This window comes from Haplochromis burtoni, unplaced genomic scaffold, assembly GCF_018398535.1.
Source record: "Haplochromis burtoni strain Fernald_Lab_line unplaced genomic scaffold, NCSU_Asbu1 Contig_1, whole genome shotgun sequence".
Lineage (NCBI taxonomy): Eukaryota > Metazoa > Chordata > Actinopteri > Cichliformes > Cichlidae > Haplochromis > Haplochromis burtoni.
In genome coordinates, this window is record NW_024582362.1 from 308,396 (window position 1) to 324,274 (window position 15,879).

The 15,879-nt window shown below is 41.1% G+C and overlaps 2 protein-coding genes across 2 annotated transcripts; one reads left to right on the forward strand and one right to left on the reverse strand.

The window, feature by feature from the left end:
• The first annotated feature begins 574 nt into the window (after positions 1–574).
• Positions 575–4,134, forward strand: mnx1 (motor neuron and pancreas homeobox 1). The gene is made up of 3 exons (XM_005912381.3): positions 575–1,156; positions 1,825–1,985; positions 2,743–4,134. Exons 1-3 carry the CDS (start codon positions 661–663, stop codon positions 3,028–3,030), a joined length of 945 nt encoding a protein of 314 aa, XP_005912443.1. The 5' UTR covers positions 575–660; the 3' UTR covers positions 3,031–4,134.
• A 1,266-nt stretch (positions 4,135–5,400) lies between these two features.
• nom1 (nucleolar protein with MIF4G domain 1) lies at positions 5,401–15,682 on the reverse strand. The gene is made up of 11 exons (XM_014329656.2): positions 14,681–15,682; positions 14,463–14,575; positions 12,958–13,153; positions 10,794–11,117; positions 10,550–10,660; positions 10,115–10,285; positions 8,062–8,183; positions 7,832–7,964; positions 6,354–6,485; positions 6,144–6,253; positions 5,401–5,770 (listed from the first exon to the last, which is right to left on the reverse strand). The coding sequence occupies exons 1-11, from the start codon at positions 15,587–15,589 to the stop codon at positions 5,593–5,595; spliced, it is 2,499 nt and encodes an 832-aa protein (XP_014185142.1). The 5' UTR covers positions 15,590–15,682; the 3' UTR covers positions 5,401–5,592.
• Between the last annotated feature and the right edge of the window lie 197 nt (positions 15,683–15,879).

Here is a 15,879-nt window from a genome sequence, read left to right on the forward strand (position 1 = left end):
CTTCGGCTAAACCATGTCCCGTCCTCAAATGAACCATGAAGCATGCAGGCCCAAAGACAGAGCTCACCTCTGGAAACGGGGAATTGTTCTATTTTTATCTGCTCTTGCAGTAGTAATGCGTGTATTCGCTCAATTCTAAGAAAACAGGGATTTTAATACGTGGTTTCTAATGAAATAATATATTTAAATATAAATATATATTTGCTGTCTTTCAAAGTTAAACCAATACTACCAGCTCACTTCTAATCGAACAAGGTCCTGTATTTTATAAATAGTCACACTGGAAACATGCCAGCCTAAACCTGCTGCTGAAGAATTGCGCATAAGCAAAATTAACATCCAGCTGACCAAAAACAGAAAAATATTTCAAAATGTCTGCATCGTTTTTTCCCTCCGTAATGGCAATATTTTATGGACACAGTAACTCTGCCAGCGCCGTGCTTACAGCAGGGAGGCTTTGTTGGGTGCGCAGTGACGCTTCGGACAGCCCCCTGCCAGAGGGCTGCACCAATCGCCTCCTTCTGACAGGAATTAAGTGTGACACGGAGTTCCTCTCACACACTCCGGATCCCATCATAACTTTTGAGAGGTGGGGAAACGGCTGTGGCTTCTCCTTCAGTCTGAGCAGCAGTGGCGAGAAGGACGCGCACCGGGTCACCGATGGAGAAATCCAAAAACTTTCGCATTGACGCACTTTTAGCAGTCGATACACCCAAGGCGCAGACCTCGCCGCTGGCGCTTGTCACTTCCCTGTCTTCCTCCTCCTCCATCCCATCGTCTGGAAGTGTGGCAGCCGCGGAGCTGACCACCAATGCCGATTCTTTACGCGCCGACACGCCGTCTCCGCCGAGGATTCCCACCTGCGGGTTGATTCCCAAACCGGGCTTCCTCAACAGCCCGCACAGCATGGTTGGATTACATCCACAGAGCACAGCAGGGATTCCAGCACAGGCTCTCTACGGTCATCCCATGTACACCTACTCGGCTGCTGCGCTTACAGGCCAACACCCTGCCCTGTCCTACTCCTATCCACACGGCTCTCATCACCACCACACCAGCGATTCCATTAAACTGACAGCCAGCACCTTCCAGCTGGACCACTGGCTCCGGGTCTCCACGGCCGGGATGATGCTCCCCAAAATGTCTGACTTTAATTGTGAGTAGCAGTTTCATGACACAATATTTTGGCAATTTCAAATCCCTCACTTTGAGTAAATCCCCAAAATATTATTCAGCCCTTGGTTGGGGTGTAGTCTGCTTTATATCTTGTTTAACAGAATATCTTGAAGAGTAAAAATAATGCTGGCCTAGATGCCCATAACATGTGATTTAACTTGGAAAAAAAGTTAGATTTGGGAATTTCTGGTGCACAATTTCTATCAGATATTATCGTCTGAAGGGAACTGTGCGTGACACACTGATGCTTTTTCATAGAGGAACTAAAATGGACAGATAATGGACAGTGGGAAAGTGGCAGAGGAGTGTGAAACCCACAGTCGACATGCTATTTGCTCACCAGATACTGCCTTTTTGTTTCTGCTCGTTTTAACAGATTTGCTCAAAACTGGGTGGCAAATAGCTTGTCTGTGGATGTATTGATGGCGAGACAAGCTTGCTGTTTGAGAGAACAAGGACGCATAATAAATAGCCTATGCTGCCGACTCCTCTTTTTCTTTTCAAAGTATCCTCTACAACACAAACAGTTTTAATGTGATGATTGTGAATATTTGAATATGTTGGCTTGCTTTACATAAAATGCATGACAGAAATTGCTGAATGTGTGAAAGCTGACTTCTTCTTTTTTTAATATATATATTCATGCAGCTCAGGCGCAGTCCAACTTACTTGGAAAGTGCCGAAGACCAAGAACTGCATTCACGAGTCAGCAGCTGCTGGAACTGGAGCATCAGTTCAAATTGAATAAGTACCTGTCAAGACCAAAGCGCTTTGAAGTGGCCACCTCCCTCATGCTGACAGAAACTCAGGTAAAACATGACTGCACGACAGCACACACACATACACACACACACACACACACACACACACACACTCTCACACACCACCACACACACACACATAATTATCGATATAAAATACATGATGACTTATCATATATATATATATATATATAATATGTATGATATATGATATATATATATATATAATATTACAAGAATGCAGAATGATATCAATGAGAATGTTGTTTTAGTATTGATATGAAAAAATATTTTCTAGCATAATATGAATGATAACTTAAGTTTTTGATAACTTCATTTTTTCAACTGGGTTTCCATAAACTCGCAGAATGGAAGATTCGCGCTTAAAAAATCTTTTTAACTTTAAAGAAAAATCTATAGATAATATATATATCTATATATATATATATATAATATTATTATATATATATATATATATATATAATTATATATATAGTATATATAGATTAAAGCTGATATTTACTATATTCTACAGATTTTTTGAAACACTGCATTACATTTCAGGCGGGAAGGATGACTGCAATACCCAAAAGGTCAATGTCAGGCGCACGGGTGACTTTTACGCGCCGATAGCACCTTCATTCCTGTGCTATTTTTAGTATTTTTGGAGAATTTTATGAGTTCATGCATAGGCTAATATTGCACAATGAGTGTGGTAGAAAATTAAAGGATAGGGAGAAGTTGACGATTTGTTGCCCAAGTTTCCTTCACACCAGTTTAAATCATTTATTCTGCCCTTTTCCAGGTTAAAATCTGGTTCCAGAACAGACGCATGAAGTGGAAGAGAAGCAAGAAGGCAAAAGAGCAGGCCGCCCAGGAGGCCGAGAAGCAGAAAGGTTCCAAGGGCGGCCAAGCGAAATCAGACGGACTCGAACAGTCGGATTATCACAGCAAGACGGACTCAAAAAATGGCAGAATAAGAGATTTCAGGGACAGTGACGACGACGAAGGCGAAAATTTCCTGTACAACTCGTCAGACTGCTCTTCGGACGACGAGAGGAATCACAACAGTGACATAAGTCCGCAGCCTTGAAGCTTGGAGCAAAAGGGCGAAGGCGGCGTTTTCCATTTCTAGTGACTCTGGGGGGGCTTTCGCTGTAAAATGCAGTTAGATGCATGTAATCCAACCTCTAATCACCTACTTGGAATTGTGGAGATTTTTGTTTTTGTTATGAAAATAATAAAATGTAGGTCAAGATTAGACCCTCGTGTCATAAACAAGCAATAAAGCAGAAGATTTGCGGTTTATATCGTGCAGCACCCGGCTATAGGTAAAACTGTGACGTAGCCTATTGCATGGTTATATGCAAACGCTGTAAACTGGCTCAGGATTTTGCAATATCCACCTGCTGTGATGGTTAGTTTATCAGCAATAATCTTTCAATTATATCCTATCCTATATCCCTTACACTTAATAGTGGCTCTTTTATTTTTGTTCTTTGTGATGTTTTACTTCCTCGGTGCCATATCACACTGGAAAAATGTTATGTTTATTTTTCTATCTGTATTTATAAAACGTACATATAATACATCTTACTTATAATACATCTGCATGCTAAATTATTGTTTAGCGTCTTCGCAAACAATGTGAAATAAAGTGTTTTGGGTTTTTTTTCCTATATAAAACTATTTTCTTTCTTGCAAACGCACTCCCTCTGATTTATGATTTTGCTCGCAGTGTGTTTCCGGACAGAGGCTTGTGTTTTCCTCCTTGCTCTGACAGGTCGGGTCATGGGAATTACTGTTAATAGCGCTGTCAGATCTGTGCAAACGTGCAGTGTGAGCAAACAGCAAGGAGGCAGTCAGACGGAGGAAACATTTCACACCACACTAGCAATGGGCTCGTATTAATAAAGCGTTTTAAAGGCGTGTTAAGCGACAAACTTGGCTGCTCAGGCACTATTTTCAGTACTGAAATCATTCAAACTCATAAACTCAGCTTAACAAAATATAAATAATTGACTATTGACCTCACAGGATGCGCGTTTGTGGAAAATGGGCAGTATTGGTGCAAATATTTTGAGCAATAATAATTTAATAATAAGAATATATTCTAATCCGTGTAACATCTAAATTCCATGAGCTAACAGCTATAAATTGTAAGCATAGATCATATATATATGTGTGTGTGTGTGTGTGTGTGCAGGCCAAATAATCCAGCGCCTAGTTTTTGGTGAAAATGAGTGGACACCCTCAAATCTCACCGACTGCTAATGTGTTGATATCCTGACCCTCTTTCAGACGAACCACGTATTTTATTATATTATGTATATCTCAATTAATCCGACTTGGCCTCTGAGGCAGTTTAATAATCCTCGTGTGCGCGCTTTTACGCATGGCTCTATTTCCAGAAAGCAGGGCTAGCGGTGATTTGACGCGTTATCATTTCCTCCGCAGTCATCAGCGTTAATCTATAGCAGGGTCTCACTGATTATGTGCCATTTGTATAGGGATTACTGAAGGATCTGTTAGTTATCTTCTGCTGTTTGCTTTAGCAGACTAAATCAAAGTTCAGCTGAGGGTCAGACCCACACACCAGGTGAAGCTGAAGGAAACTCTCCGGCTCATGGTTGCAGACAATAGCCAGTGTATGGAGTGCACAGTGAGCCTATTCATCCCATTATCTCCACCTCAGCAGCCAAATTCTCAAGCTTTTCCACCAAAATTCTCAACTGACTGAATTGATGAAGTAATTGCGCTCTCTAAAATTACCTGAGACAGCTCGCAACATTTCCCCCGGGTGACCTTAGTGTCCGATTCCTGACCTCAGGGTACTGCTCCGAAGTCTTGGATTGATTCAGGCCACACCAGCGGAGCTAATTAATAGGAGCAAGTATCAAATCTAGCAGATTGATGCTGCTATGCTTACAATGCGGAGAGGCACTGGTGTCAGCTAGCGAACAGTATAGGACAGATTCATGGCTCCAGGTCATTTCATTAAGGCGTGTAAACACCTCTCGGTTCTCTCTGCTCCTACAGCAAATATCCACAAAAGGATAGACATACACAAATATGCAGCAATCAGCCACGTTTAAGGCTGAAAAAGACCAGATTAAAAGTTGCTTTATCATGTGGAAGGTGTAAATAGACTCAGCAAAGCCCAGAAGAATAGACCCAGGTGACCAAACTGTGCAATATTAACTCTTGATGCACACTGCCTCCCCGAGGGCAGTCTCTGAAGAAAACATAGACAGACTTACGCCAACACAAAACAGTTCTTTTTCCACATAAAGGAGTTGAAAGTTAATTTATTGAGGTTTTCTTTGACATGAAGGTACAGGACATTTTCTTTCATAACAAATATACAAGAGCATGAACATTATGTAATTATTTATTACAGTGGATTACCCTTTAAACGCTGGTGTGTGCCTGAGGGAATCAATAACTTTCAAATGTAAAAATCTTTCTTTATTGTACACAGACACACCAAGGCAAACTGGTAGATTTAACCACATCTTCTTCATTTCCTTGTTTCCTTTATAAGTAACACAGTATGTTTGTGTTTTTGTATTAAAAGGTCTTCTGTTGTTCCAGTTCTTTTTGTTTTTTCATCACAGTCCACATTTTGAGTTTTTGCTGTGTGCGTTTCTGCGTTTTACAGTTTTAGCTTTGTCTCTTTTGCCTCCATGGCTTTGGTGGCGAGTTGGGCACGCTCTGACAGCAATGCTGCTTTCTCTGGTGCTCCCTGGGACAGGACGCTCTTCAGGAGGAAGTGGTCAATGAAAAGCTTCAAGCCCTCCCTCAGCATTCCTAGCTTGGGAATTCCTGAAATCCTGGCAGAAGGGAAACAAAAAGAGTCACAACTGACTTTCAAGGTGTGAGCTAATAGCAGTTTATAGAAGGTGGATGGTACAGCCATGTGGTATAGCTCTAACACAGCTATGCCCCAGTGCAGCCTCACAGGGCTTTAGTCATGGCTGCAGTTCTTAATTTTGTTTTTCTTAACAGAGGTGCACCAGCAGTTCCTGGCTACAAACTCTGTGTGATGTCCGACTGCACTGATGTGAAAACCATAGCTCTGGTGACTTTACAGGAAGAAAGAGTTCCATGCACTCTACAGAGACAACCTTTCTAAATCAAATGGAGAAAACCCTAAACTATCCCCTGCTATGTGTGACATCACTCTCCTGATGTTGTGCAGCTCACCTTCCAAATATGCTGGCCAGCTCCTCGGGCTCAGTTTCTTTCAGCAGTTTGGTCAGCACCTGACGCAAGAAGCGCACTGTGGGCTTATCTAGTTCCCCAAACTCTATTACCTAAAGGCACAAACAGCAGAGGTTAATGCAAAGAATAGGTTTAAAGACTTAATCTGTAAAATCAACTAAATACATGTAATATATACATAATATTAATTACTTTGAGAATGGAGAGTGAGAGGCATTTCCTCTGAAGGAAGCAGGTGACCAGCTGGACCAGATTGTTAAAGGTGCTGCTGGAAAGGTTGGGCAGCTCCCTGAACTTGTCCCAGAGGCTGAACTGGAAAGTCATCTATGAGAAAGGAGAGAGGGTTTGAAGAAATAATTAAATCCAGAAACACACATATCATATAGTATTGTGTAAAAGAACAGGAATAGTCCTTCCGGCTTCTTGAAGAACATTCAAAGCCCTTCTTTGGATATTAGCTGGCTTTTATTTTATTTTTCTGTCAAGATGAACCCACGCTGCTGCTGTGGAGGCCAATCTACGACCGATAGAAAAACACACAGTGGGACGTTATCTAGGTATGCGTTTTCTGCATTGACAGTGTGTTTGGGATCATTTTTATGCTGAGAAATGAAGCTGGTAGCAATCAGATGCTTTCCAGATAGTACTGTATAGTGGAGCAAAATCTAACATGACCCCTAACACCACTGAAAACCAGCTCCAAACCATTTTTTTTCTTAAGAAGATGCCTTTTAGACACTGTTCATCTGCAGTATATCGTTTTTTTCTTAATGCCATTTCTTCTTTTGTCATTCACGTGTCCAGTTTACTTAAATTTTTAGGACACACTGCACATGATGCCTAAGTTTTTGGCCAATAGCGTTTTGTGATTCACCCCATCGGTGCGAAAAGAAAACTATTATAATCCTGTAAAACTGTTACCTTTGGCATTTCTGTAAATTCTACTAATGACAAAGAAATGGGAACAAATGATGCGTTTCTGCTTTTTTTATGCTTGAATGATTCATAAGCAAGTTTTAAGTGGCTTAAAAACACTTACAAGAACTTGACTGAAAATGAGTGAAAAAGCAACCAATGACAAAAGATTCCCCAGAAAGCTCGGAGAACTATTGCTCAAGATCACTTTAAAATAAAAGACAAGTCTGGCTCATTGATGCAACACTATATCCGCAATACTGTCATCAGTGATTACCAAATTAAGCACCTTAAATAACCGACTCCTCTAAAGAGATAACCCTCTCATCGAGACCCAGTTTACATGTGAAAAGCAAACATTCCCACCAGCTCCGTTCTGGAGCTCTTTGATGAGGACAATGGTCACCAGTTTCCGATATGAGCTGCTGGCCTACATGACAGCAAAGTAGGAAGTGTGGTCTCAACGCCATTGTTTGTAATCACAGTTTGAGTCAAATCAGAAGCCAGAGGTGTCAGAGGCTCCCACACTGCAGAGGTGAACTGCAGGCCACACACAGATCACACACAGTTTGAGAGACCGGGTGGTCATATGCCCGTGCCAGGTAATTAAATCCCATAATAAACCCTTTTAAACGGATTATGCAAACTTACGAGACTTTTAAACTAAAATATAAGAAGGATTTACAGTATAATCTACCATAACCATTGATTGAACAAGCAGCACATGTCTTACATGGTTTTGCTAATAAGGCTACCTGGAAGCGACGGTCATGTGAGCAAAATTTCTCTCCCAGTATGACGTAAAAGGCGTTGAAGTTTTTCTCTTGGAGACAGCAGTCCATCAGAACATGAACAATCTCTCTCTCCTGCTTGTCCTTCAGACCCATCCTTTAAACATAGCAAATTAAAAATAAATAAAACTTTCAAATGGGCTAAACTACTCCAAAAACTGAAGAAAGAAACAGAGATGTGAGACGAAACAAACCTCAACAGCTTCTCAAATGCATCCAGGTAATCTTCACTGGTCATAAGCACGCAGAAGATGTTCCTTCTGACATCGGTGTTCATCCTCTGTTTCCTGGCCAGCTCTAACACTTTGGCACTAAACTAAAACAAATAAAACAATGACAACAGTTATAGAACGATAAATGCTGCCATTACTGATGAAGCCATGCTTTCCTCGTACCTTATTTATTTGTTAATCATTGTCCCAACATAGCTGCAGGTTAAGACTTTGCAAATACCGAAAATATATAAAAGGATTCAAATGGAGGGCTGTGATCATAGTACAGTTCCTGAAAATATTCTATAAAAAGATAAACTGGCTAAATGTCAGACTCATGGGAATGTTGATGAACAGCATAGACGCAGAGTGGAAAGAAACTTGCTGCCTCCTTGGGGCCAACAGAGATACTGCTGCGGAAAAGCATTAATAAGAACTAAGTCCAGCCAACTTAGTGCAACTTGCTTATTTTGAGTGCACGGTGCTTAGAATAACTTGATTTTTCTGAGTGAGCAATACTAAATGAATTTGTTCAACTGACATATGTCAATATAGATCAGCTGACATACATGACACATGCCAACTAACATATATGTCAGCTGACATATGTCCAATGTGTAACTTGAACTAATTCATTTAGTATTGTAACTGATATATATTGACATATATCTCAGTTGAACTAATTCATTTAGTATTGTAACTGATATATATTGACATATATCTCAGTTGAACTAATTCATTTAGTATTGCTCACTCAGAAAAATCAAGTTATTCTAAGTATTGTGCGATCACAGAGAACAAGTTCCCCTAACTTGGCTATCTCAAGTCAACTAAGGCAATGAGTTTGGGTACTAATTATTTAAGTACTAGCAACTTATTCACATTTACAGTGTCCAAATATGCTTAAGTGAAAGGAGGAAAAAAAATGTTATCTTAATTTGATCTGCCTAGAAGTGCACTAACGTTTTTTTAAGCACATGGCGAGGAAAATGGAAAAAAAAAAAATGGTGGCAACCATCAGGTGGTCAGAGTTACAGTGTCAAAATGTACATATTACATATTAGCTGCAGAAGGAAAATTTTAAATCCAGGAACTGTTGGAACTGAAAAAAAAAATCTATTAGTTTTCTTCTTGGAAGCGAGTAATTTAAAGGGTTTATTGTGGTAGCGTCATCATTGCTAGAATCTCCTCAGCTGTGCTCATGAGGAGGCCGTTCACTCCGAACATCGGGGTGTCCAAGAAAAACCTTGGGTTTGCACAGGGAGGCTTTATTGCTTCTTTATTAACTGTTCTCATGATCGAAGGAGCCAGAATGAAGTGGTGGAGCGGTTAAAATTCATGATAAACTCTGTCTCATTTGCTTCTGCAAGGACAAAATTAACAGTTACCAAGTAATTATTCTAGGTAAATATTGTCTTATTCTGTTCATTGTCTTAACTGAACGCACACCCCAGTTATTAATATAGATCTTACAAATAATACCCAAACTACTGGATGTGAAGCTACCTGTAAAACTGGTTATATCCTTGGATGTGTGTTTACTCTAGGTGAAGCGATCCATTGCTTCATCAGTGAAGAACACGCCAAGGCCACACACGGAAGATGGAAAATGTCACCTTTGAAAGGATCTGCGGCCCTCTTAGACGTCAGATCTGCTTCAAAATGATGATCCTTATAGGAATACGTTTAATTTCTAATTTAATAATGCTTCTGTCCAACTTGTTGTCTTTCATTTTTTTGTCATGGAAAAAAAAAAAATCAATATCCACCCCTCATATTGATCAGTTTTTGCTAACCAATACAATAATTCTTCTAAGGCATTAAGACAAACAGTCATTCTTTGAAAATCAATCAGTGCCTCCCACATGTTTTTCTACCATTTTTGAACACAGCAGACAGCCACGTTGAATTTTCATGGATATACACACATCTGAAGCACATGTCTCACACTAATCCAGATGTGCTCCAGGCTGCCTAATTTAAACATGAGTGCTGCTATAATAATTTAATGTCTTCTGCAGCTCCGGTACTCTACCTGTCCTTGAGCAGGGCTTTGTTTTGTGGTTGTGTCCTCTTGCTTGCTGATCATGGGAGCGCCGCTCCACGATGAGCCGACAATCCACCAGCGGCCCACCTGCTCTGCTGCCAGGAGACTATCAAGAGAGACCCTCAGCTTCATGTCACTGCCCCCTGCGCTTCTGTGGATCTGAGCATCGCAAGGTGTTAGCCATGAGAAGACTCAGCTGGTTAACACCAGGTATATTAGTTGGTAATATTGTGACAGGATTCCTGAAGGTGTGAACTATTAAAGTAGAAGTTTAGGTCTATTAAACTGGTACTCTGGGGCCACCTGGTGGTACAAGTGGAGGCTAAAAGAATGATTATCATGTTTAATAGGATTAAGTTCAGGCTTAGACTTATTTTTAATAATGCAGGTAATAAAATCAAATAAAATATGGCTTTCACCCACCAGACTCCGCTGCAGCTTCCTCAGTCTCTCCACAGGCTCGGGATCATAGCCAGGGATCTTCCTCATGTCATTGTTTTTCAATGCCATCATTGTTTCCAGCATGAAACGCACCTGAGGACGGGTTTTCACAAGTCAGAAATGCTTCTAAACTTGGTTGAGAAATCATGACACAGCATTGTGATCAGTTAGGAAATAAAACGTAATCTTGGTTTAAAAAAAACAAAATCTGATCTCATCTCCCTACCCTGGTTTGATCCTGAAACTTCGACCCCATATCGCTGGCCTTGCGTTGGGCTTCAGAGATGAGCTCCTTCAGAGCTAGAGGATCGTCCTTCCTCAGGGCGAAGCCGACATTCCTCAGCACAAACAGGACCAGCTCGATGTCCTTTTCTGTAAATGTTCCCACCAGCAGTTTTAGGATGTCGAAGATGAGGACGGAATGTACCACCTGGAAGTTATACAGGTGAGCAACGATGGCGATCAGGTTGTCGCACTCTTTGCCTCCACTCGGGTTCTTGTAGTGCTCGTCAAACTTTCGCACAACTGTCTCCAGAAAATGGGCTCCTACCTGCAAAAGGAGAGGATATATAAGATATGTGATCAACATGAGAGCAATATACAGCACTATGAAAAAGTATCTGCTTTTTTTCTGCTTTCCTGAATTCTTATTTCTTTACACATGCATTTTTCATGTGAAAGAAAATTTAATATGACAAAACATCTCGATCAGATTGAAGTCCAGACTCTGACTAGGCCACTCCAAAACCATCACTAGGTTTTTGCTGGTCTGTTTTGGATTATTGTCCTGCTGCAGAACCCAAGTGTGCTTGAGTATAAAGGCATGAACTGATTATGGCCAGTGTGTTTAATCTCTGCAGATTAATGATTTAATAAGAGGCTGCAAATACTTTTTCACCACATTTAGTTTAGATAGCATTATTTCCCTTAACAAATAAAATCATCATTTAAAAACTGCATTTTGTATTCTACACGGGTTATCTTTGTTCAATATTAACATTTGTTTGATGATCTGAAACATTTAAGTGTGGAAAAATATGCCAAATAATAAAAAACGTGCCAAAAATTTTATATATGACAAGGTTTATAAACAAACCCAAATGTTTAAGCCAATAGCACATGGCTTAAAATATCAGCCTAATGTTTATAAAACTATATATAGTGCTACAGCGACTTCGACCAGGAGAAGATGTCGTCACGTGGTGTTCAACTATTATCGGGTGTTTCTGAAAAACAACAGCCTCAGGTCGTTGGATCAGCAGTGATGGCCAGTCAGTGCCCATCTTCTCCTGGTCCCCAGTTACCCTCCTCCTGGTCCCCAGTTACCCTCCTCCCTCTTATTCTAGAGCCAACAAGAAGCTCTCTCGGCGGCCTCCTCTAACCTATGGATGGCTGCCTTTTTATCTCTTCCTGTTATTCCAAAAGCCGTGAGTGTGTTCCACTCAGACTGTGCAGGGAACCCCATGCATCCTACTTGGACTGGGAATAGCCAGGCCTGCCACCCTCTGTTCCCTCTGTAGCTTGTTGGTGATGGAAGGGCGTAATAAACTGAGCGGAGCAAGGCTCCAATCTCCAAAGTTCAGCCCAAGTAATCTCACTTCATCCAGGTTCCTTGTGAACCCAGTGCTTTTGCCCAGGACACTCTACCTTCCTCCTCGAACTCCCGGATCTCAGCTTGAACCATGTCTCTCCTCTGTCTTGGATCAGATTTTACCCATTACTGGAAGTGAGTGGATCCGAATCCCTGACGCCCCAAGCATGGGTTGCCAGTAACTTCTCTCAATTTCAGCATACTTTCTGCTTGTGCCACTGATGTGCCTGCTTTTGCATCCAGCTATTGTAGTGACTCCTGTGTCAGTCACCTTGTTATCAGTCGAGTCTCTAAGGAGCATTACAACCCTGCACATTGCCACGCTGAATTCCTCCACTATGGATGATAAACAAGAGTCTTTGTAGAATGCCATGCTGGAATAGCCAGACCTTAAATTTGCCTGGTAGGCCTGAGTTTAATATTTATGTTTTATGTCATTTAGAGAATGACGTAAACCAATCAAACTGACAGATAACAATCAGTGTTACAGATCCCCTTCCAATTTATTTAAAGGGTATTACTTTTCAACTGAGATGTGCAAAAGAAGCTAGCCAGTTAGAAAAACAGCCTCCTGTAAATAATCTAAGAGCTGATGTGAATCAGGTCAGTGGTTTTTATTTCTCACACACACCAGCAACCGTGTTAACGCTTCTATCTATGTACCAGATCTGAGCATCTCCACAAGTTTACAGGAAGTAAAACCAGCCTACAAGCCATATTTTAAATACCTCTGTGTCTATTTGAAAATTTCTGGCAGACCATAAACCTCAAATTGAGGGCTCAAAAGAGGGGGTCTTACCTCCAAGCCCACAGCATGATGGAGGATGCTGACAAGCAGGATGTGGTCCATCAGTAATCTGTCTGGCATCAGGGTCGGGGTGACGCAGGCTGCTAGCAGCAGCTCTGTCAGGGTGTCGTTCATGTCCTTCCTGCTGGAGCTCATATACAGCTCCTCTAGCTGACCGCAGATGGATGACATGTTGGGCTCGCTCAACCTGAGGATGACAAAACAACAATGAACTGTGCAGAATTTAAATAACTTACATTAGTTTTTCCTATGTGTGGGAATTTAAACTACCTACTTCTTTCAGTACCTGCATCTAACTAACCAGGTAACAAGCAAGACCTTCCACTGAATAATTCCTGAAGTGATTAATTAATATTTTATAAAATGTTTGTTTGCTTCTAATAGTTGGTTGCAGAAAAGTCTCTGTATAAAACCTGGATTAAAATCCATCAAAATGACCCATTTATAAATTTAAAACCATGAGTAAGTATTACTAAACTAAGACAAACCACCTATGGCTCATATTCTACACTGGAGTCTGTAGGTGATAGTTAGAAAACACTTAAAAGCAAATAAAGTGCTGTATGAATGTGTGTAAACGACTGAACGTGGGTTGTAGTAAAGGGTTAGAGCTATACGAGTACCTGTCCTACCTATGCCTAAGATGAGCTTTGTTGGCTTCTATCAATATTCTCAGTTAGCTGTAGCCAAGTTTTACATTTTGTTTTTAAAAGGGGGAGGGGTGTTTTCGGCCTTTATTGGACATAACAGTCAAGAATACACAGGAAAGTAGGGAGAGCAGGGGGGAATGACCCTCAGGAAATGGACCAGGTCCAAATTGAACGAAGTCCCTGCAGCCTTTCGATATACGGGTCACCTGCTCAACCAGTGGAGCTATAACGTCGCACATCAGTTATTATTTAACTATTTTAGCTGTTATTTGTTGTTGGTCCAAGAAGTCAGAGACAGAAAATTCGTTCTTATTTATGATCTAGGTCTCATTATTTTGGACAGTGATTGCAGTTTTATCATATCAATAGGTTCGGGCCCCCAGATTTGCTCAGTGTTTGCAACCCAGTCAGACCTCTCATGTCATCAGCTGCAGATCTTTTAAGCCTTCCCAGAGTTAGAAGGTGTGGTGAAGCTGCTTATAGGTACTGTGGTCCTGTTCTTTGGAACAAGCTGCCAGCTTTCATAGATTTGGTTCTTATATAGCACTTTTTTACTCTACCTGAGCACTTTATATATGCCTCATTCACCACTTTAAATTATTTCTATCTAACATTGACCCTCTGATGAATTCATCTGAGAGCAACTAGAGGTTTACATCTTGACCAACAATGCAGACTGAAGCAGCCAGTGATTGAATCACCAACCATCTGATTAGTAGGTGACCTGTTCTACCAGACATTTACAGCCATGTATTTTAAAAAAAAGACCCAAAATCAATTGATTCATATAATGAAATGTGCTATATAAATAAAATTCCCATTGGGGGATCGACTTCATTGTGTTACCTGTTCATCAGACCTTTCACGTTCCTCTTCAGTTTTTCTAGCTCAGCTTTGCGTTTATCATCTCCCATGTTACGCAAATGAGGTGGCACGTACTTGCCACTTGTGGAGGTGACCTTGACATTGTAAGAATTAGTTTATTATTAGATTAATAGATCAGTAAGCAAGATTATCTAATGAAGTGATAGAAACAACCAGATATTACATATATCTGCACTCACAGTCTCCGTTTTTGTATCGGGAGCGTCTGTTTCTTCCTCTGTTTCCCCTTCTTTTTCATCTTCTGAATCAGGCCCGCCACTATCATTAAGCCCCTCCTGGTCATCCTCCATTTCCTCATCTTCATCCGCTTCCTCTTCATTAGACATGTCATCATCTTCACCGTCATCATCAATGTCATCATCGCTGCCTTCACTCGCCATCTCTCCTTCAGATTCCGGGTCCTCGCCTGACCCCTGAGAGTCATCTAGCTTTTTAAAGTTCTCTTTGGCTGTTTCCATGTCAACATCATCATCTTCATACAAGCCCACAGCTGATGATCCAGAGTCAAGCACCCCAAGGATGTAATCAAGTCCATCAGCCACAAAAGACTGAGGGAGACTTTTTTTGTTTTTCCTTTTATTTAATCCAAGACATCGCTCCAGCTTCTTTATTTCTCTGTCCTCTTGTTCATTTGCCTCCATAAGTGCCAATTTTCTTGTTTCCTGAAGCTTATTGACTCGCTTGCCTTTCTTGGAAGGAGGTGGTGTCTCAGACTTGTCTTTAGGCTCGCTTGGATGCGACTTCGACCCTTCCTTCTTTGTTTTCTCCATTTTCTTTTTCTGCGTGTGTGGTTGTTGATGCTTGTCAGCCCCTTTTTTCGGGTTTCCTTCATCACTTGGGGGCAGAGAGACGGTGTTTTTGCCCTCGTAGTGACTTTTCATTTTGGCTTTTTTCATTTTCCGCTTTTCCTTGCGTAGTTCCTTTCGGCTCTTCTTTTTCACAAATCTCAACCTCTGGTCACTCTCCGCTTCTTCCGAGCCACCTTTGCTTTTAAGGAAAACATCCACTGCCTCCCTGTACTTCTGTAACACGGCATTGCCTTTCTTCTTATTCTTCGTCTTACCTTTATGCTTCCAGTTCCCTTTCATTTCTACGAATTCAACGGTAGCTAGCTTAGAGATAGCTTAGCCTGTAAACTGCTACAAGCACACAAAATAAAAGAAACTGAACTATTCTGATCATATAAATACCTTACAATGCACATGGGCCTCCATGAGGATGACCCAGAAACACGTGACCTTTCCCTTCCAGGGCAGCTGATGACGTATTTTATTTTGGGGCGGTTTTTCGGGGGTGGTTTACGTCGCTCCGATGTAAACTGTCTTTAACCAGTCAGAGCAGTCTATGCAGAACAGTATAGACGAAGCAGGAGGAGTTG

Coding starts and splice junctions, on each gene's coding strand:
- mnx1 (XM_005912381.3), top strand. CDS start 661: ATGGAGAAATCCAAAAACTTTCGCATTGACGCACTTTTAGCAGTCGAT. Junction 1,157..1,824: donor CAAAATGTCTGACTTTAATT/GTGAGTAGCAGT, acceptor ATATTCATGCAG/CTCAGGCGCAGTCCAACTTA. Junction 1,986..2,742: donor TCATGCTGACAGAAACTCAG/GTAAAACATGAC, acceptor GCCCTTTTCCAG/GTTAAAATCTGGTTCCAGAA.
- nom1 (XM_014329656.2), bottom strand. CDS start 15,589: ATGAAAGGGAACTGGAAGCATAAAGGTAAGACGAAGAATAAGAAGAAA. Junction 11,118..12,957: donor ATCATGCTGTGGGCTTGGAG/GTAAGACCCCCT, acceptor CTCCTTTTGCAG/GTAGGAGCCCATTTTCTGGA. Junction 7,965..8,061: donor GCATTTGAGAAGCTGTTGAG/GTTTGTTTCGTC, acceptor CTATGTTTAAAG/GATGGGTCTGAAGGACAAGC.